The 19,437-nt window shown below is 47.6% G+C and overlaps 6 protein-coding genes across 6 annotated transcripts; 3 read left to right on the plus strand and 3 right to left on the minus strand.

The window, feature by feature from the left end:
• Positions 1-950: 950 nt before the first annotated feature.
• On the plus strand, positions 951-3,269 carry I302_100668 (uncharacterized protein; the record flags this gene model as incomplete). Its single annotated transcript, XM_065869123.1, has 10 exons — positions 951-1,222; positions 1,280-1,367; positions 1,469-1,729; positions 1,822-2,205; positions 2,263-2,295; positions 2,362-2,431; positions 2,505-2,577; positions 2,632-2,844; positions 2,930-2,954; positions 3,021-3,269. 10 exons carry the CDS (start codon positions 951-953, stop codon positions 3,267-3,269), a joined length of 1,668 nt encoding a protein of 555 aa, XP_065725195.1.
• A 228-nt stretch (positions 3,270-3,497) lies between these two features.
• I302_100669 (uncharacterized protein) lies at positions 3,498-5,868 on the minus strand (the record flags this gene model as incomplete). The annotated part of the gene is made up of 10 exons (XM_019190683.1): positions 3,498-4,020; positions 4,100-4,125; positions 4,199-4,364; positions 4,424-4,556; positions 4,639-4,701; positions 4,786-4,934; positions 5,024-5,125; positions 5,188-5,296; positions 5,358-5,609; positions 5,700-5,868. 10 exons carry the CDS (start codon positions 5,866-5,868, stop codon positions 3,498-3,500), a joined length of 1,692 nt encoding a protein of 563 aa, XP_019047431.1.
• An 865-nt stretch (positions 5,869-6,733) lies between these two features.
• I302_100670 (uncharacterized protein) lies at positions 6,734-8,300 on the plus strand (the record flags this gene model as incomplete). The annotated part of the gene is made up of 3 exons (XM_065869124.1): positions 6,734-7,115; positions 7,182-7,802; positions 7,894-8,300. 3 exons carry the CDS (start codon positions 6,734-6,736, stop codon positions 8,298-8,300), a joined length of 1,410 nt encoding a protein of 469 aa, XP_065725196.1.
• Positions 8,301-10,048: 1,748 nt separating this feature from the next.
• Positions 10,049-12,402, plus strand: I302_100671 (uncharacterized protein; the record flags this gene model as incomplete). The annotated part of the gene is made up of 4 exons (XM_019190685.1): positions 10,049-10,096; positions 10,211-10,795; positions 10,873-11,864; positions 11,934-12,402. The coding sequence occupies 4 exons, from the start codon at positions 10,049-10,051 to the stop codon at positions 12,400-12,402; spliced, it is 2,094 nt and encodes a 697-aa protein (XP_019047433.1).
• A 406-nt stretch (positions 12,403-12,808) lies between these two features.
• Positions 12,809-15,838, minus strand: I302_100672 (uncharacterized protein; the record flags this gene model as incomplete). Its single annotated transcript, XM_019190686.1, has 8 exons — positions 12,809-12,893; positions 13,013-13,340; positions 13,429-14,331; positions 14,396-14,579; positions 14,638-14,909; positions 14,990-15,122; positions 15,306-15,614; positions 15,740-15,838. 8 exons carry the CDS (start codon positions 15,836-15,838, stop codon positions 12,809-12,811), a joined length of 2,313 nt encoding a protein of 770 aa, XP_019047434.1.
• Positions 15,839-16,236: 398 nt separating this feature from the next.
• I302_100673 (uncharacterized protein) lies at positions 16,237-19,431 on the minus strand (the record flags this gene model as incomplete). Its single annotated transcript, XM_019190687.2, has 23 exons — positions 16,237-16,245; positions 16,308-16,460; positions 16,526-16,622; positions 16,714-16,798; positions 16,858-16,949; positions 17,012-17,057; positions 17,120-17,178; positions 17,234-17,259; positions 17,317-17,412; positions 17,466-17,561; positions 17,622-17,636; positions 17,708-17,814; positions 17,871-17,931; positions 17,988-18,046; positions 18,108-18,153; positions 18,218-18,365; positions 18,463-18,488; positions 18,563-18,627; positions 18,681-18,788; positions 18,847-18,879; positions 18,938-19,063; positions 19,162-19,264; positions 19,345-19,431. The coding sequence occupies 23 exons, from the start codon at positions 19,429-19,431 to the stop codon at positions 16,237-16,239; spliced, it is 1,743 nt and encodes a 580-aa protein (XP_019047435.2).
• Between the last annotated feature and the right edge of the window lie 6 nt (positions 19,432-19,437).

Consider the following 19,437-nt stretch of genomic DNA (forward strand, 5'->3'; position numbering starts at 1 on the left):
TCAAAGGACAAGCGAATATAATATGATAAGGAATTGTTGAAGCGAGGAAATGCGGTAGATGCCATGTTGTGAGGTAATTGAAGACAGATTTGGTTGTTCAGAAGGATAGTATACATGTGTCTTATAATATGCATCTCACTTACATCCCTTGTCAACCATCAATCGATCTTACTCACCTATTTCAGACGACTTTGAACGTAAAACAACAGAAGAAAGGGTTTTATATGAACAGGGTTATTCCCGAAGCGCGTTACTCTCATACTGTACTACAGGGTCCAACCCATCGATTTGGACTGCTGTTATGAACATGCGAAAGATATTCCTACTTCTTTGTAGAACGCGGTCACATACGACAGTAGGTATCATGGTATCTCAGTAAGTGAGGACATTACAGTACAACGGGGTGCTGGTGCTCAACATAGTAGACAATGCCTTCGAGAATGACATCCTAGACACAACGTCCTTTCCCGCTATCACACGGCTCAAGTGACACTCGTGTGCACCTCCAACTAGTCAGCATCCTTTGAGCCCACCTCCTCTTGGGCCCGATCATACCATATTGACGCACTGCGACCCGCTCGATCATCCCCAACGCCGAAACCCCGCATCGTTTCGCAGATCAAACTACGTCGACTTGAGATCCTCGCTCGGTGATGCACAGTACTGGTAGACCCGTCAGACTCGGTGCTAATGATACCTTTCTGGGGTTATTATGCATGCTAAATTCCGCATTGAACGCGAAAGGTGTCGTTGACACCGCAAATCATTCATGCTTCGATCACCTCAGCTCTGGTCCATGCATTGCGTATGCCTAAGTGAATGGATTATAAAGATCATGAAGCTACAGAGCGAGTATTGTATGAATCTGCGCTCGAATGCGAGGACTTAAGTTTTATTAACAGCTTATAGACATTGACTTTCCAACGAATATACAAGCATAAGTGTACGATATGGACAAACGGCCGACACGTCCCTCCATACTCTCACGACGCTCAATACACCGTCTGTCGGAGCTGAGATCACAGGGGTATCGCCCACCCATACCGCCTGGCGAGTCGCCTAGACATGATGGCATATCTCGAGGGAGCCACAGGGTGTACATTCATGAAAAGAGGGATGGAAAGAACGAGAGAGATAATGTCGATTCTCAGAGTCGCTCTGTATTGGATTTCCTCAAGAGGGATATGGCGTTGCCTTCGAATAGGTTGAGGAGGGCGATGCTGTGAGTATCTCAGAGGACGTCGTATCAACGAACTTCGATGGCTGATGTGTTGTTCAGTGCGGTACTATTCTTGGTGATGTTCCTAGCGAGGTGGAACGATGCGAGTCAAGGTCCGCTTCTGCCCTCTCTACAGACCTATTATTCGGTGAGTCTGATCAATACACAAATCCGAAAATCCATGGGCGGTACATATGCTCATCCCCTCATGACCCACATAAGATAAATCACCTAATCAGTAGGTCCTAGCCGGATTACCGGACTCATGAAGCTGATCTGAAGAGCGCATTTTCTGTATCCGTAGTCTCGACGATATGGCTCGCCAACTTCGCTGGCTTCATGATAGCGGGGCTCAGCAATGTTTACATCTCGGACACGTTTGGATTTGGGATCGCAGCTCCCTTTGGCGCGGTGATGCAGGGACTGGCATACACTCTGATCTGTTGGGGAAGTCCGTTTCCCTTGTTTGTCATTGCGTACATCTTCAACGGTTTCGGGCTGGGACTTCAGGTGGGTCTCCCTCTGCTCTGATGTGAGATGGTAACTCCATAGAATCTCGAATTGATTGGCTGACTATCTATGATTGATCTGATACGATGTAGAATGCCCAAGTCAACTCGCTTGTTACCCGGCTGAAAGGCAGTCCCACCAAGATGTTCCTGATGCACGCCATGTACGGAGTCGGAGCTACTGTCTCCCCCTTTGTCTCGACGCTTTTCGTACAACGTCTACCTAATCGGGTATATTACTATTTCGCTGTCTCGTTGGGACTGGCCTTGATGACCGCTTTGTCCCTCATCGCAGTGTTCCAAGCAAGGACAGAGGACCAAGTGGTAGGCAGGAGGCAAAGAGAGATTAGGGTGAAGGATGGGACGCCCTGCAAAGTTGATCCTTCCCAGAAAGAGAACGAGGCGAGTGGCGGAAAGATGAAAGAGATATTGAAGATGCCAGTGATTCATTGCATGGCGTTCTTCATGTTGATCTATGTAGGTGATGTTTCCTCAACAGGCTGATGTGCTGTAGGCTGAGAGGTTGTTGCTTAGGGCGGTATAGAAGTCTCCGTGGGAGGATGGGCGGTCAGTACAGTGCCCTCTCCTTCAGCATGGTCCTGTCCGATCCTCAACCCGAATTACGTATGTCAGACTTCATTCTTGACAGACGAAAGGGGCGGTAACGACAACTCGGGATATGTGACTGCGGGATACTTTGGGGGTGAGTACACAGTATACTTAGTTAGTCTCAGTATTGTCAGTTCACTTACAGGGGAACTTGTTGCAAACTACAGGTCTGACTGTTGGTCGCATCGTCCTTATTCCTGTTACCAAACGAATAGGAAATCACATGTCGATCTATCTATAGTGGGTCTGGTTTACCGGGAACGTAACTATCCTTGGCTTACTTTTGATGACCAGCTCGCTGTGCACACTATTACTTACCATTATCATCTGGTTCACTCACTCGTTCATCGGCAATGCTGTGTGTTTCTCCCTTGTCGGCGTGTTCTTGGGACCAATGTTTCCAATAGTCATGAACGTCGTGGCAGAGATCATCCCAGGGGAGTTGCAAGCTGGTGCTATTGGGTGGATAGCAAGTTTAGCTCACGCGGGAACGGCTATCATGCCTTTGTGCGTGTCCTTCATTTCTCAATTGCTTCGTTTTAGACACATAGACCGACGATCTTATGCTGTACGTGATCTTTAATAAGAACAGTATAGTCGGCGTGATCGCAGAAAAGGTAACATTCACTTTCCATACCATGAATGGATCTCTCGCTGACACATACAGCAATGCGTCGTCATAGTACGGCATATGGATCCTTCAATCCGTAGCCTTGGCATTGACAATCGCGGACATACTCTTGTGGTTCCTCGTGACTGGAGCTTGGCATAACTACGCGCCGAGTACCCAGCGTCATCAATTGGATTCGGGCGCTTCAGGATCGTTCGTGGATTTAACAGATGAAGAAAATGGCGAATCGCCAATGAGGTCGGAAGTCACTTTGGTCCAGGACACGAACGGACACGAGAAATTTCGATCACAAGGGAAATAGATTGTGTTCGGCTACGATACTGAGTATAAGATGGAGACAAAGCAGCAGAGTGGACGAGGCAAGCTGGGATGAATTGGGCCTTTGGGAACGGCACACGCGAGTGGTCAGATCACAAATCGATAAAAGATAGGGATATCATGCATGATGTAAGATTGATGGTGGGCTGGTATGAATGCACTGGTGACTCAACTTCTGTCAGGATGAACGGGAAGATGACTCCATCAGAAATCATTTCCCAACACTATCCTTTTCGATCACAGGAGTGAGATTGCCATTAGCCTCCTTGAGCTTCTCCCTCTCCGCTCTCCTAGCCAGCTTTTTCCTCTCCCTCTCTTCTTGCTCTTGCCTCAGGTTGTTCGACCACTCCGATGACTTTTCAGCAGCCAATCTAGGAGTCTTCTTGTGAGTGAGCAAAAACCCTTGTAAAGCAGCCATGGAGAGGCCAAACTCAATTTCAACCTTGACCTTTCCTTCTCCATTTTGTGATTCCTCAGAGGGAGAAGGGAAGAACACGCCTTCAGCGAATTGATGAGCGAGGGCATCCAGATCTTCTTCTGACTGGATAACCTCTGGTGATTCTTTCTCATCTACTACTCTGGCAGTAGCGTTGGGATGATTGGCGAAATCAGAGAGGGGGAAGAAATGCTTGAAGAGAGCTTTGGCTTGATCGAATGTGGCGTCTTTGAAGGACAGTTGGAGGTCGAATCGGCCTGGTCGGGATAGGGCGGAATCGAGTCGATCTGGGTGGTTGCTATGAATCACAGAAGATCAATCAATAGTCGCACCTAGAAAATCTGATCTCGAATTGATACAGTGGAAGGGACACTCACGTAGTGGCGAACAGAATGCAATCTTCCTGAAGTGTTATGTCGACAGAAATCCTAAATGAGTAAAACGCCTCATGTGGAAGAGTCAATCGCAATGCTCACCTGGCTCGATACCCCATCAATAGCATTCAACAGCCCCGACAAAGTCACTGTAGACCTTGCTAGCCCATATTTACCTGGGTCGGCAGTATCGTTGGTCCCGAATGAATCATCATCGTCTTCGTCGTCATTGTCCACTCGCTTGGGACGGGGTGGCATGACACAGTCGCTGAACAAGAGCAATGAGGCTTAGTACTTTCCCTTGCGTTACAGAGAGCGATCGCTTACATATCTTCGATGAGGATCATGTTCTGGGGAGGACAGTTCCTGAAAGCTTTGTTCAGCTTACCGTCGTCCATACCCCTTGCGGCGGGGTTGACGATGTAGATGTCAAGACCGAGTTGAGAAGCGATTGCGGTGGCTACGAATGGGAAGAGTTGAGTATGATTTAGCTTCGTCTGGTTTTATGATCGAGTAAAGCTCGTAGCATCAACCTGACTCACCAAGGGTAGTCTTTCCTGAACCGGGTCTACCATGAAGCAAGTAACCTCTTCTGTGCGGGATACCTGAATGTAGATCATACATTCAGATTGGATGAGTTAATTGGAGTTGTACCTTGCGGGGCGCATCGGAATTTTGTGTATGCTCACCTCTTGCACCGTACCATGCCTTCTCTTCGTCCGATAGGAAGTTCTTGACATCTCTCAGCAGTGGCGCCTTGTCTGATTCGGGCAGGATGACAGATGACCATGATCTTGATGGTCTGTGGATTGGGTCGATCCAATTACCTGTGTATGGTCTGCACAGAGACCCACAAACAGTCAGTCAGTCTCTACTTGTGATCAAGAGAGTCAGTATAGATGACATAGGGATGCAGCGGTCGCTTACGAGACGTTGAAGATGAGTAACTCGTTATCGGCCTTCTTGAAGAACATCGCGTGGGCGTCTAGGATGAATTGCTTGATACCTTCAGGCTGAACTGAGAGACCACTGAAGGAAAGATATTATTGGCAATGATCCAAGATACTGTAGGACTGGAGGATCCAACTCACGTTATCTCGATGTGTTCATCTCTCTCGTTTGGATCGGAGTTCGCATAACCTTTGGATCGTCTCGTGATCCAGAGGTAAGTACCCTTATGATTGATGAAGATCGCTTGTTCTGCGCTCACATCAGCTATGAATCCCCGTCAATACGAGCGGGTAATGAATGAACCACACACCGTTGACAGGAGAAATTTGCCCAACCACATCTTCCACAAAAGTCGCATCCTTCCTGGCGATAGTCAAACCTTCCACCTTCTTGGTAGAGGTTCTCAATCTATTTGCATCATCCCGTTTGGACTGTCTAGCATCGGCAGTGATCAGTCGAAAAGACTTGAGCTGACGTTGTGCTTGATTGGACTGGGCGAGGTACGACATGATCCATTCGAATGCAGGGTCGGTGGCGAGGATATGCGCAGTCGGGAAGATGGCTATCACGTGTGGATCAGTACTCAACTCTCAAGCGTGTTGTATGGTATGATCGCGATCCCGATGTAGTCTGTGAATTTAGGGGGACTGACCGTCATAAAGCCTAGATTTGGTACTGCCAAACACATGCCTGACAGCCGCTGCGAACAGCCCGATCAATGCCATTCTTATGGCCAGGGAGAGTAATTCATCAAGTTTGATATTGGTCGACAGGGAAGTTAGGGTGCCGCCACCTAGCAGAGCGGAGATAGTGGATATCATATCGGGTTATGAGGGAAAGCTAGCTATAATGAGGGGAGCGGGTGCGTTGGTGACGATGGAGGATTGTAAGGGTGTGGAAGGGGAAGAGTTGTATGATTGGACTTTCAGGATGTTTGCTCATATCTTGCATCACTCATATACCTTCCTGGCGGTCCGTCCGAGTCAATTGGAGAGGACGGATCCCTTCTTCCCACATCCTTTGACGATAGGGTCCAACACGTCACAACCAAGATACACCAAGGTGAATGGTGAGAACCCTCCTTTGGTTTGGACCCTACCATAGCTCAATAAGTGCCACGATGGGCATAGAGAGATTCCAAAAAACCCTCAATCCGAGCTGATTCCATGTTCCTCGAGAACCGCAGTAAATTTCAATTGGGAAGGTACGCACAGTCAGTCTAGACAAATGCAGGTGAACCCCTCAGATGACCATCTATCGAATGACCCACTATCATGCACGATGACATACGCCGTGTTGATCAGCGAGACGATCGGGACATAGCCAGTTCTCGCTCGGGACATAGCCAGTAAGCTATGACACGATCGTCAAGACCTCCTTTTAATTCCCGCCCAAACCCAACCGACGCATGAAAGGACCGTTGATGAACGTCGAAAGTATCATCGTGTCCATCCTTTGAAGGTCGAATCCGTTTCCCTTCTTGCCACCTCCGCCCGAATAGGTGTTTGACACTCATTTGTGGTAATGCCTTGGTCAAATCAACTACATTGCTTGCGAGCTGCGACGTAGGACCACCTATATATATGCTGAGTGAATGGAGACGAGTTCCTATCCCACATTAATAGTGTAGTCGACCCGAATCCGTCCAGAGACATCTTGATCTTTGCAGGCTGTATACCGTGAATCATGCCCCGCCACTTCAACCCATGGGCGTCTTACAAACCCCCAACAGCATTCGAAAAGCTTACATCCCTCTCACTCCGCCTGAACGGTCCACCGAAGAACGACGAGCGCATACCCATTCGGAAAACACCCATATTCCCTTCTGGTCCACCAGAGCCTGACGAAGGTCCAAGGGTAATTTGGCTAGGGCACGCCAGCGTATATCTTCTTCTCCCGCACCTGACCTCTGCCGGTACAAGAGAATGGAGAGGTATACTGTTTGATCCGGTCTTTTCGGAGCGATGTTCACCTGTGAGTTTCTTGGGACCACGGAGGAGAATCACTGTTCCCTGTAGAGTTGGGGATTTGCCGCGGGTAGATGTAGTTTGTATCTCGCATGATCATTGTGAGTTCTACTCATCATCGGATGGGTGAACATAAGTTAGGTGTAAGCTGATATGGGGATATGAAGATGATCATCTTGATAAGGCCTCTATCAAGCTTATTGAGCAGTATCATTCGGATGTCAAGTATTATGTGCCACAGGGTTTGAAGGCTCTGTTGAGCAAATTTGGAGTTTCGTCAGGTCGAGTGAGAGAGATGAATTGGTGGGAAGAAGATCTTCTGCCCCTTTCCCATGAATCGAAGGGCTCAGCTAGCTCACCAGGACTCAAAGTCGAAAGAACAGTGTATATGTCTGCTTCCTCACCTACCAAGAGCCAGTCCTCCTTGTCTGAAAAAGAGTATCAGTCACTCGCCCTATCTCCAGTCCCGGAGGTGAACAATAACGGTATAGATGAGGTTCCGTTCTCTCCGAAGTCGCATATTCCTCCTATAACGCCCAGTACGTTGTGCAACACCATCTCGACCCCCTCACCCACAGGTAATGAAGGTGGACGAGGCGGGATGAAGATCGTGTGTTGTCCCGCGCAGCATAACTCGGGTCGAAAGTTGTTCGGCAAGAACAAGACGCTGTGGTGCACTTGGTGGATTGAATGGGAGTTGCCGGGTGGAGAGTGGTGGAAATGCTTCTTTGGGGGTGATACGGGATACAGGTCCGTTAAGGGTGTTCCGACATGTCCCGCCTTCAAATGTTAGTCTTCCATTATCATACTACTCTTGTCCTCGTCAGTACGCAATGACGAACAACAGTGTATACTGATACTTGCTTTGCTTTGCTCTAGTGATCAGAAACCGATACGGTTCACCCGACCTGGCCTTACTCCCCATAGCCCACGGATCAGTACTCCCATACCTCCAATCCCTACTCCCCATCATCAAGTTTGATGCTCCGCGTCTTACTTCGTCTATACATTGTTCACCCTCCGATGCGATCAGCCTCCACCAGGAACTAGGTGCGAAGGTGAGTATACCGATACATTGGGCTACGTGGTCAACCGAAAGTGGGACAAAAGAAATAATCAGAGCTCTAAGATTCACTTGTAGAGATGATGCGGTGGGGTTGAAGTGGTACGACGAGATGAAGGGTGGTCTACCGGATTCGTCTCATGAGGGCGGAGTCGTAGTTTGTGATATCGGTACTACCGTTTCGTTGGGCCTACGAAGTGGTCTGATATGTACGGCGGAATGAAACTATTCTTCCCTACTCATCGCTGTCTGAATGCCTGATGCGGAATATACATTGGTCGAACAATACGAATAAATGGGGGATTGTCAATGATCTGCCAAGTGGGATAGGAGATTCGTATGCATACTGTATAGTATGCCCTTGGGGTTGTTCCTTCTACGCCATCCTTGTATGGCTTGAAATAGAAAGATCTGTTTCCTCGTTTCCTCTACGGCATTGGCGGCATCACAATTGCTTCCACGAGTCACGATAATCGAACCCATCAAAATTACTTTGTCCAGCTACATGTCATATGTCGGTTGAGCGATCTGCCTATTCCAGTAGAGAAAGCCACAAGCTGAAGTGATCTACCGAGTGTAATGTGTATGATGCGTGTCGATCAGTCATACCTTACCTCGTGTCTTCCCTTACCAACGACGATCGAAAGACACACCAAATCAAAGCCGGATGAAGCAAAAACGCAGATCAATTGCCGATTCCTTTTTTTTTCTGTTAGGACCCGACCAAAGGTGTGTACCTATCTCTCGTAGTGGGGCTTTCCAGTTTGCCCTTATATATTTTACGAGTTTCTCTCCAGGAGAATGACCTCTTTAAGGAATTTTTTGGACATGCGATCCGCGGGCAGGGAAGTGATCTGCAAAACTCGTACCTTTTTGGTTTCTGTAAGAAAGGCGGGTTTGTCACTCATCCTCCCACATGGGTTTGCTCAACAGGGAAAAGGGATCTTGGGGGCGTTTCATCTCGTACCTCTCTTCCTTCCCATTCTAAGGGCTAAAGGAAGGAACAACGCGTCAAGTGTCTCGGAACACCTTGTAGTACATAACACTGTGTATACGGCAAATGGCTGTTCTATGCCACTTTTCTTCTCCTCCGATCAGTCATTTTGGGAAGGACTCAACCTGAAACGACGGTATGTCATAACACCACGATGAAAGAGAAAGAGGAAGGCAGGACGGGGCGTCTTCACTGGAGAATTCGTACCTCTCCAGGCTGTTGCCTACTCGGTCGCGTAATATACACATAACAGATGTGGACCAAATCCTCCTCGGCCACGCGTTATGAGATCTTTCAATCCCAAAAGCGAGGAAACAGAACAAGAGGGATTATGACAAGCTTACGTCCTATGACACGTTGAGGTGGAAATTTTCAAAGTGCGGGTAGTACGACGAATGCTCATCGATTGTTTACATGTGGTTAGAGTTGTTTTCTTTCCATCAGCATCATCGTTCATATTGCCTTTATCATTGCATCCGCATCGATTTTCACAACCTTCGTTCCTCTCACCATCGTTCTCTTGACTTTTCTCAACCAAGTTATATATAGAGTATATAGAAGAGTCTTGCTTCAATCACCCGACGGCAACGACAAGGACATTAGACTACTGTAGGATCTCGATCCACCCCCGGTCATTACGTTTAGGTTTGTAATACACCCCATCGGAACGTATCTCACCAATTACCAAGTTTTCTATTTAATTTCACTTTTCACACCTTTTTTCACCTGGTGGATTTTTTCCGACACATCAATCATCGTCATCAGCACCCGCACCCGCATCAGCAACAGCAACAGCAAAGTTGGCTCACGCTGCGTGTCTCGTCTCGGACCTAGAGGGGATTGGTGCATGTAGCAAGGGGAGGATTTAGAGTTCGGCTGCTCCAAACTCGCATTTACAGTTTTTACGATTCCCGAATTGAATAGGGATTTAGGACTGGATGGACAGTTGAGACAACGATACCAATCATCACATTAACATGGTTTCGATCACCAACAGCAACAATGGTACTGAGACTGGTACAAATGTAAGTGCAAACCCTCATTCCTTGGCGATCATCATAATTCAGACTTCATATCAGTGATTGATCCTATTTTGATGTACAATTGTTTTGGCTAATTTTTACATATGACAAATACAGCCCACATCTATAACATCCCAACAACAACCTGATTCGGCCTCGTCCCAATCGCAATCCCAGTCCCTACCATTTGTCCAGAACGGTACAAGCAGTTCCTTGATATTTCAACCTCAACCAGCGACAGCCGATGTATCACCAACATGTTCAACATTACCTAGAGTGTTAGAACCTCTACGCATCCCTCAACCTTCTTTACCTACCGAAGTATCTCCTACCACCCCAACTCCCCCTTCATCAACCCAAACAGTGAATACCGGTCGCAGAAATTCTTTAGCAACCTGGAAGATCCCCCAATTATCACAAACATCGACCTCATCGTCCTTCGGATCTTCGAAAACCAAGATAAACAGCAAGAACGGTACTAGCAGCAATCCCAGCACGCCCACCAACGAGAATCCAAATCCTATGAACAGTAAGACAAAGAGCAATATGAGACCCTCGTCGTCAGGTTCAAGGAAGGGCAAGGAAGTGATTGAGATGGCTACTCTACCCATCACGGACGCTTCGGCTCATTTGGGTGCAAAGCAGAATGCCAATGCAGGGGAGGAAAGGAGTAAAGAGGATATGGCCATGGCCAAATGGAGGGTGAGTACTCCACAGATTGATGAGAGGTATCGACAGAGGAAGGACGGTATTGACATCATTGAACCTTTTTTTCGTAGAAATGGGTAGTGGAACAACCGATCCAGAACGTGCCAGATGAACATTCACCCATCCGATCTCGTCGCGCCAGTCCATCTACGCCGATACCCACAGGACCGAACGGTATTGTTGCATCACCACGAATGAGCTCCCTGTCCTCTCCTCGGAATGGTTTCTCCCCTCGACAACCGTCACCCGCCGGATCACCATTGGAACCAGTTGGTTCGGCCTCTTCCTCCTCCTCTTCAAATGGGGGAGGAGCAGGAGGGAGGTACTCTGGATTCTCTCCTCGATCGAAATCTTCGCGGTTGGGATCCGGCTCAGCCTCAGGAGATCGAGAGTACAATGAAGTGTACAATACCGAGTCTGTCATGGCGTTAAGAGATGTGGAATTAGCGATCGACGAGGAAGTCTTGGAACGGAATGAGAGGATGAAACATCCCAATGGAGGATTACAGAACAGGAGGATGTCGACGCAACCTCGAATATCAGAATTACCAAATCCATTTTCAGATATCGCACAGAGATTGGGTTCAAGGCGGGTCAGACCGATTGTATTGGAGTTGATCCAGGCCCTGGGTCATTATCTAGATGCTGTCTGGTGTATCACCTATCCCAACCGACCTTGTCCATGGATCATCGGAGTGGACGAATCGCCCATCCCGCCTTCAGTGAGGAGGATGACGATCGCTCAACAGACTGCTGAGCAGCAACTATCTCAGCAGATGACTTGGAAATCACCCATGATCACTGCTGTTCAAGAAGGCAAGAAAACCGGACATGTGAATGTACCGCCTACCATCAGGGATGTCAAGTTCTGGGGAGATGAGGTGACCTTCGCGATAAGGGATGTGGACGAGGTGGTGGGGATATATAAAGGTGTGGGATGGGCCTTTGGAGCCGCAATGCGAGATGGGGTGTATGGGGCGGTATCTTCCGATAATGTCCTGGGAGTCAAGGGTGAAGGAGGGGGTATGGCGAGGTTACTGAACGATCTCGAAGAGGCTATCTGGTTAGTTTACCTCGCATTTCCCATCAACACAAAAACGCAGACCAAGCACTGATATGTATATGATTATAGGGGAGATGCCCAACCCAGACCTACAGATCTCTCATACGACCTCCCCATAGATTTTGATCCCTACGCCGAACCGGACGACCAAGAACTCTTGTTAGCAGCTTCCATACCTCGAGGCGGCAACACCACCAACAACAACAGTGGAGCAGCTACCCGATCAGCTCTGGCGGATTTCTTTGGTGAATCGAGAACAAGCAGTAACGAACGCACACCGCCTCTCCCAATAATGGAGGAAGAGATCGATGCGTTACCTGACCTGGTCCGAACGGAGGAGAACGAGGAGCAAGATAATATAGTGGTACAATCGCCGAACATGTCGAAACCGAGATTGAATAATCGGTCGAATTCTACACTGGTCATACCTGGAATAACGGATTTCCAAGGGTCAGAAGATCTCTCGTTGGAGGAGTTGGGCAAAAGACGACATAGGGAGTGGTTGGAATCTCAGAGGTCCCGCGTGGATGCTTGGTAGTTACTCGGGGCAAGTGTATCTTTGTATAGATTGGTTTTTGTTTTCAGATGTAGTATACACATTAGACTTTATTAGATATCATTTATCGTATCATATCACTCGGAAGGGTTCGGGCATCATTGGGATTGTTGTAACATATCAAAGGGTATATCATATTATCATGCACACATAGCATCGGCAGATTTCAGCAATATCGTAATGTACTGCAGGCATCAGTCAAACGAATGGCACAGCTCGAGTACCAACGAAGTAGCAAGATTTGTTATGCATATCTCGTTCTTCTCTCCATAGCATGTAATGTAATCGACATCTCATTGTCCACTTCACCCCTTGTCATCCTTACTCAATTCACGATCCAACATCATTGCTTCATCCCTTCAGCTCTGAAATCAGTCCACCACCTAACTTAATCCGCATGATTCCTCTTAGCTTCGAAATGGAGTGTCCAGCTACTCAATAATTTCCTTCTGTTGACTTGTTCGCCGGTCAACCTGTAAGACAACATATAATCAGCGTTGTTCTCCTCATCACATACGCCATATCGCCGCGACATGTTCATCCTCATAGGGACAGGATTGAACGAAAATCTTACAAGACCCGAACAACTCACGTCAGAGCATAAGTAAGCGGCGCCAACCAAAGATACATCCCTACCACCACCGCCAACAATCCCACCACGACCCCCCAGCCGGTCTTACCAAGCCTAGCTCTGACAGCAGGTCTCAACCGAGTTTTAGATCCCGGATAACTGATAGGGTAATTTACCACTTCCACTAGGATAAAGTTCAAGACCGATCCCGCTACCAATGCCGAGGCGAGGTGAGCAGGGAGGTAGTGGTGTAAGAACCTTTGTCGTTGCATCAGGTAGAAGGGGAAGTAGTGGAATGCCCATGCGCCGAGGAAGAATCCTGTGTTTCGGTATAGTCGATTTCGAATGCCTAGGTGAAATATCGGATCCAGTCAGTACATCATGTGTGCACACTACGTTGAGGCGAAACATAATATTTGGGACAATGTTTGACTCACCATCCTCAATAGGATCCAAACCTCGTCTCCTAGCCAGCATATCGGCCGTGACAATTCCAATAAACACCGACAAGGATATAGCGCAAGTCCACCACCCCAACAAATTACCAATCATGTAAATCTGCTGGTTCGTCTCAGAGTCTGTCCAGAAACTGATCCCCGAAAGGCAGAAAGGCCATTCAACAGGAGTCGAAGCGTAGGGGTGGGAAGAGGTCAATCCCGCATTATGCTGTAACATCAGGATCTGCAATTCGAAGAATTTCTTGATGAATGCTACCTTCTTGGTTTTCTTAGGTTCGACATGAGCGGTACGGTTCTTGAAGTCATTTCCTGTACCGTCGGCTATGATATCTTCGACAAACCACGACGTAGTTCGGTCTTGTTGGTTTTTATTTCCGTTGACTTCTTGTTGACCGTACGCCCAATCTGGTAATGCAGTTGGATGGGTCCATAAGACCACTTTGGTAGGTATATGGACTAATTTGAAATGGCCCGATAAGGATCTCCAAGGTTCTCCCTCATGAGCATCGGTGATGACTACCTTGAACATCGTATCGTTCCTTCGAGCTTCATCATCTTCTGCGACCGTGGTGAATTCTTGATTGGTAGGCATGAGTGGAGAAGCAACATCATGAGTTAGGAGGATAGTATCAGTCACAACGTGTTTGAGTTGGATCACATCGTTGTGCCTTACTACTCTTCCTCGACCAGATTCTGGGATTTCTTTCGTGGGGAGGATCTGCCAGTTATTGTTGGTATCGTTGTGAGGGTAACATGTGACTTGTTGACCTTGAGATGAGATTCGACCATCCTCGTATCGCAGGGGGTAGTGATCGGCGTGAGAATGGAGGAACTGCTTGGTGTCTTTGTGCTTGATTGTGACGGTATCGAAGTACCGGATTTCTATGAAACAAACCAATGAGATCAGGTTAAACGGTAAATAGTCATCGCATAGAGCATATCTCACCTTGAGCATTGAGTAATAGTTCGTTACCAGCCAAAGTCTCTTGGAAAGCAGGACTCATGAAAGAATCGCCAGGACCAGAGTATTTGAGCACTTTGAAGTGGATCCAGAAGAAAGATAGGTAGATAATGAATGGCACCATAATCAGACCGACAGCACGGTAGAAGAAGTGCTTCCATACGTAGGCCTGCACAAATCAGGAGGTCAGCTGAGATCCTGACATACACATGGGTTGGCCAACTCACCATAGAATGACCCTTCTTGATGTCCAGTATCTCCCAAAGATCCCAAATCACAGCAGCGCCAATAGACAAGAACGTGAACAGTCCAACCATCTTACATCCCAACGTACATGCCAGCCATCCTCCAGTAGACAGTAACCAGAACCACCACCAGTTGGTGAACTCTTGGTATCGGTATTGATGGAATTTGACATAGGAGAATAAGGAGAGGGCCATGAATAGGACAAGAGCAGCGTCAAGGAGGATAAGTCGGGTTTGGGTGATGTGACCGTTGTCTTAACAGGCACAGGATTAGCAGATAATCTGACAACACGCAGAGATGTTGAGATATTGACGTATGATTAGGTGTACTTACCGAACGCTACCAGAGCAGCTGAAAGCAAGGCAATTCCAACGGGATAACCTGATTCTCTCATGATCCCAAAGACTATAGGAACGGTGATAGATCCCATGATAGCGCAGAAACTTCTCATTCCGACGTAAGGGACCTGTGCAAGACTCATAAATCAGCTATCGTTCCATCAACGATAGGTTGCTCCCCTCCTATGTCTTGAACTTCATCTACTCTGTAGAGCTATTTCCAGTCTATCACAGACCGTTTTGCCCAAGACCAAGCCTCGCATCACGTCCTCGCCTTCTATTCCCCACACACTGAAAAGCGGCGAACTCACATTATGACTAATATAATCATCCCCAATCTGCTCAAACCCAAAATCCCCATTAAACCCCACCACCCAAGCCGCCAGCCCATTCAACATCTTGGCAAGCGGAGGGTGTACATCGAAATAGTATTCCCGTCTAATATAGTGCGAGGCGAATGATCCGAAATGCACTTCGTCAAATACAACCTGAGAGGGGTGGCCTATACGCCAGAAACGGATGATGAATGCTAGGATTGTTAGGATGAGACCGGTCGACCAGGAGAAGAAGTATTCGGAGCGGAGGGAGGAGTCGGGTGGGGGTGGACGGGGGGAACGTCTCTGTGGGTGGTGGACCAAGTCAATTATATTTGCATAGATGATGTATTGGAGAGAGGGGCAGGACAAAGGGATATGTTGTCAGTATGGCTCTACAGTCACAGAGCGTGGATTGGATGATAACCCACCTTCTCTTCCTCCAGCCCGCTGTAGGTCCTGACTGTTTGAGGTAAGCCGGAAGGCGAGTCTTGTCGCTCTGTCCTTCGCTTACGAGGTGCGAGCGACATTTTGCGAGGTTTGTTGGTATATGAATGGGTAGTGGTATAGATGTGGAAGCGGAAGGGGATGATAAAGGAAGTGGGAGTTGTACTGAAAATGGTTGCGTGGAGGGAAGAGGTCAAAGCTCAACTGAGCAAGTTAAGCTCGGACGCGTTGATCGTCAACACGTGGCAACAAGGTGGCAGAGACCTTTACAGGCTGCTAAGATGTATTGTACAGATCAGAGAGAGGCACCAGTACAAATGGTATGAGCAAAACGACAGTATTGCATAACGAGTGTGTGTGATCTACGACCTGACATCTGTCCAAACCGAAGAGAAATAATTCCACACTGATCGAAGTTGCTTCGCTTCCTGATCTACTTGATACGACTCTCAAGACGAAGGTCAAGCGAAGACATCCCCATTTAGAAGTTCTGATAAATCGTTAGATCAGCTTTATTAAGACAGCTCGCAGACATCTTGAAAGCCAGCTCACCTCCTTGCCGAAGAAGAACCTACACCCCATAGGCGAAGTATACTTATTACTCATCTGATGTAATGTCCTCGATAACACAGGCGGACCGCAGAAGAACACTCCGCAATCCGTATCGGGGTGTTTATCCGCGATGGACTCGAATACCTTGTCCCACTATTCGATTCTAGAACATCAGCCTATAGAGAGCCACCCCTCAGATGATAGCTCATTTGACTTACAATGGGTCTACCGAAGTGGGTCGGAGCACGAAGGTTGGTGATAGTATCTTTGTCTGCTCCTACATCTTGAATCAGGAGGTTTTGCATCTTGTCCTCACTAAAGACCCTCAAGTATCAGCTGTGCCACCAATGCTGATCATCGACTAGCTGATACGAATGCAGAGCGCTCTATTCGTTGTGCGACTTACTCAATCTTGGCTGTGAGGTAAATATGGATCTCGATCCTCCCTTCTACATCCTCAGCTTCGACAGCTTGAAGCAAACTGTGAAACCCTAGAACGTCCAGCTATCAGCTTTTCCGCAATGTTATCGGACATGATAGGAAAGCTTACATTCAGCAGAACCAAAGTCTCTGATAACCCATACGAAATATACTTTTGATAATCTCGTTTTCTTCTCTTTACCGAAATTGTTCATTCGGTACCTGACAAAACCCTCGTCAGCGTCTCGCCTCGGTCTGAATGCCAGGGGGCAAGCTGAACCTACCAGATAGATTTTAAGATAGATGCAAAAGGAGTCACACCGATACCAGCTAGGAAGAATAATCATTGTCAGCTGCAGCATGGTACACAGGGACCGTTCCAGCTAACGTACCGCCCACAAGTAAGATGGTCTCGTATTTTGTGAAGTCCTCACTTGCAGATCCGAAAGGTCTATCAGACTCGATCAGCTGTTGACATATCCAGTCTTCTGCAGATACCAGCTCACCCATCGACCATAACTCGAGGCAAGACCTGTTTAGGTATTGCGTCAGTTCATCCCCATACTGAACACCGGCCTTCGAAACTGACCTTGTTAGTTGGTGCCGTAACGACCTTTCCACCATTAGCTTCCTCCTCTTTCGTAGTCTTAGCGTCGAAATTAGCTCCCAAAGCTTTGGCGAACGCCTGAAGTAGGGGATGTCAGCTTGATAATCTACCGTACGTATCACAAAGCTTACATTGGTCCAGTTCCCTACACATCTGATATGGACTGAGATGTAATCCTCTTCGGGAGCTGAAGTAAGTGTGAAAGGGTGGTATTGCCAATATGATATCTGAAATATGTGTTAGCTCAGCCTCTATCGGATTAGACAGTTCCACGTGACACAGCTCACCTCTGGACAGTTGATCTGGTAGAGTGCGAAGCGTAACATTCAGCTGTTGTTCTCGAGGCTGAACTGGAGAAGCTTAGCTGACTTACAAAGATATATTGTCCTGCTCTTCTAGTAGTATTCTCCTTCTTGATCTGAACTTCTAATACCTTCGAGGGATGTTGTATGACCTTGGAGATGTATGTGACGTGTCGAGCTGTACGAACAGAGTCAGCTACCATGCGAAGATCGCTTACTGGTAAGCCGACTTACCCCTGACTTCACGTAGAATACGTTCTGAGATCCAAACCAGTCCACCAGGCAGCCAGTATTTCTACGCCTCCATTAGCTGATACCATTTCCCCAATCCCTGGGACTAAGGCAGCTCACCCAAAATACACCAATCGTACCGGCAGAGCAGAACGGAGGTCTATCAGGCTGGATCATACCTACGTAAATATCATGTTCGGTCAGCCAATCACCGCAGACGGCGTTAGTGCAATAGCTTACAGAACATTCCATGCAATTGCCATCCCACAAAGAACACGATGAACAACTGAAAAAAAATCATCAATCAGCTCAAAACGACTGTATCTCGTCTTACTGACAGCTAGACCCACATGGTGCGAATACCAGAACCTCTCAAAATGCGCTCTTCTTCTCTTCTCCATAGCGAACCACACCATCACGCCTAGAGCTACCCACATTATCCATCCTGTCGCTCCTGGGCCTGTGATAAAGTTAAATTTGAGGAAACCGACGAAACCGCTACAGATAGATCAGTCATCTTCAAAGACCACTCTCAACAATCTGAAGGCTGCGTTGAGACTGTCTCCTTGATTGGGTTGGGTATGAAGAGACTCACGTGTTCGTTGCTATCGCCAACAGAGCCTATAGGTAACCAAGCAACGTCAGCTGCATCCTGTCAACTCTCTGCTAAGAAATGCGAAAGGAAATCAACCGACAAAGTTTCGCATGTGAGCGATAGTGTGAATCAGAGAGAACAGTACGATCATCCATGCTACTTGTTCTATTTCTAGGTATCAGCTTTTGACTCAAGCGGTCTATGAATGCTTCACTTACTATGGAATGTGATGTTCTTATCAAAAGGTATGACATCGTTCAATGGAGTCCTACGAAGAAGTGAGATGAAGTTCCGACAAACGGGAAAAAGGATGAAGATGATGTCGACTGTTCAAATGGTTTCGTCAGCTACTTCCCTAACCAAACAGGTGGCACGTTAGCTTACTGTGTAATACCTGCGCTGCACCTCTGGCACCGGCTGTACAGGTCATCAATCATCAGCTTGAGCCTCATGCTGTGTGGTGAAGCTGACTTACAGAACGTCCAATTGAAACTTGATCGGGCAGTCACAAAATTATCTTTCAACTGATAGTGAACAAGGGCAAAGGCGAATGCCATGATATGGAGGAATATCCAAAGGAAGAAGAAGATCCTTCTGCCGCCTGTGATCATCAACCATTCACGATTAACTGACCGATCACATTATCTTCTCGTATGAGGGGAAGGAAGACAAACGCTAAAGTGTTGAGGTAAAGCTCACCTTCATTGACCATCCAAACTTTCATCCTCTCCGTCCACCCCTCAGCTTTCGCGATCGCGCCTCCACCCCCTTCACCCAAATTACTCATCGTATGCATCAATCCCTGTAATCTTCCTCGCTCGCTCTCATTTCTTGCGAGATAAGTCGGACCATTGCTGATTGGTCGATCGGCGGAAGAAGCACTTGCGGAGGGAGCGTTGAAAGCGTATGAGGAGAGGGGACAGGCGGGCCGGAATCGAAAGATAGTTTCGATGAGCGTCGGAGAGGCATTGTATC

This window comes from Kwoniella bestiolae, chromosome 1 (genome assembly GCF_000512585.2).
Source record: "Kwoniella bestiolae CBS 10118 chromosome 1, complete sequence".
Lineage (NCBI taxonomy): Eukaryota > Fungi > Basidiomycota > Tremellomycetes > Tremellales > Cryptococcaceae > Kwoniella > Kwoniella bestiolae.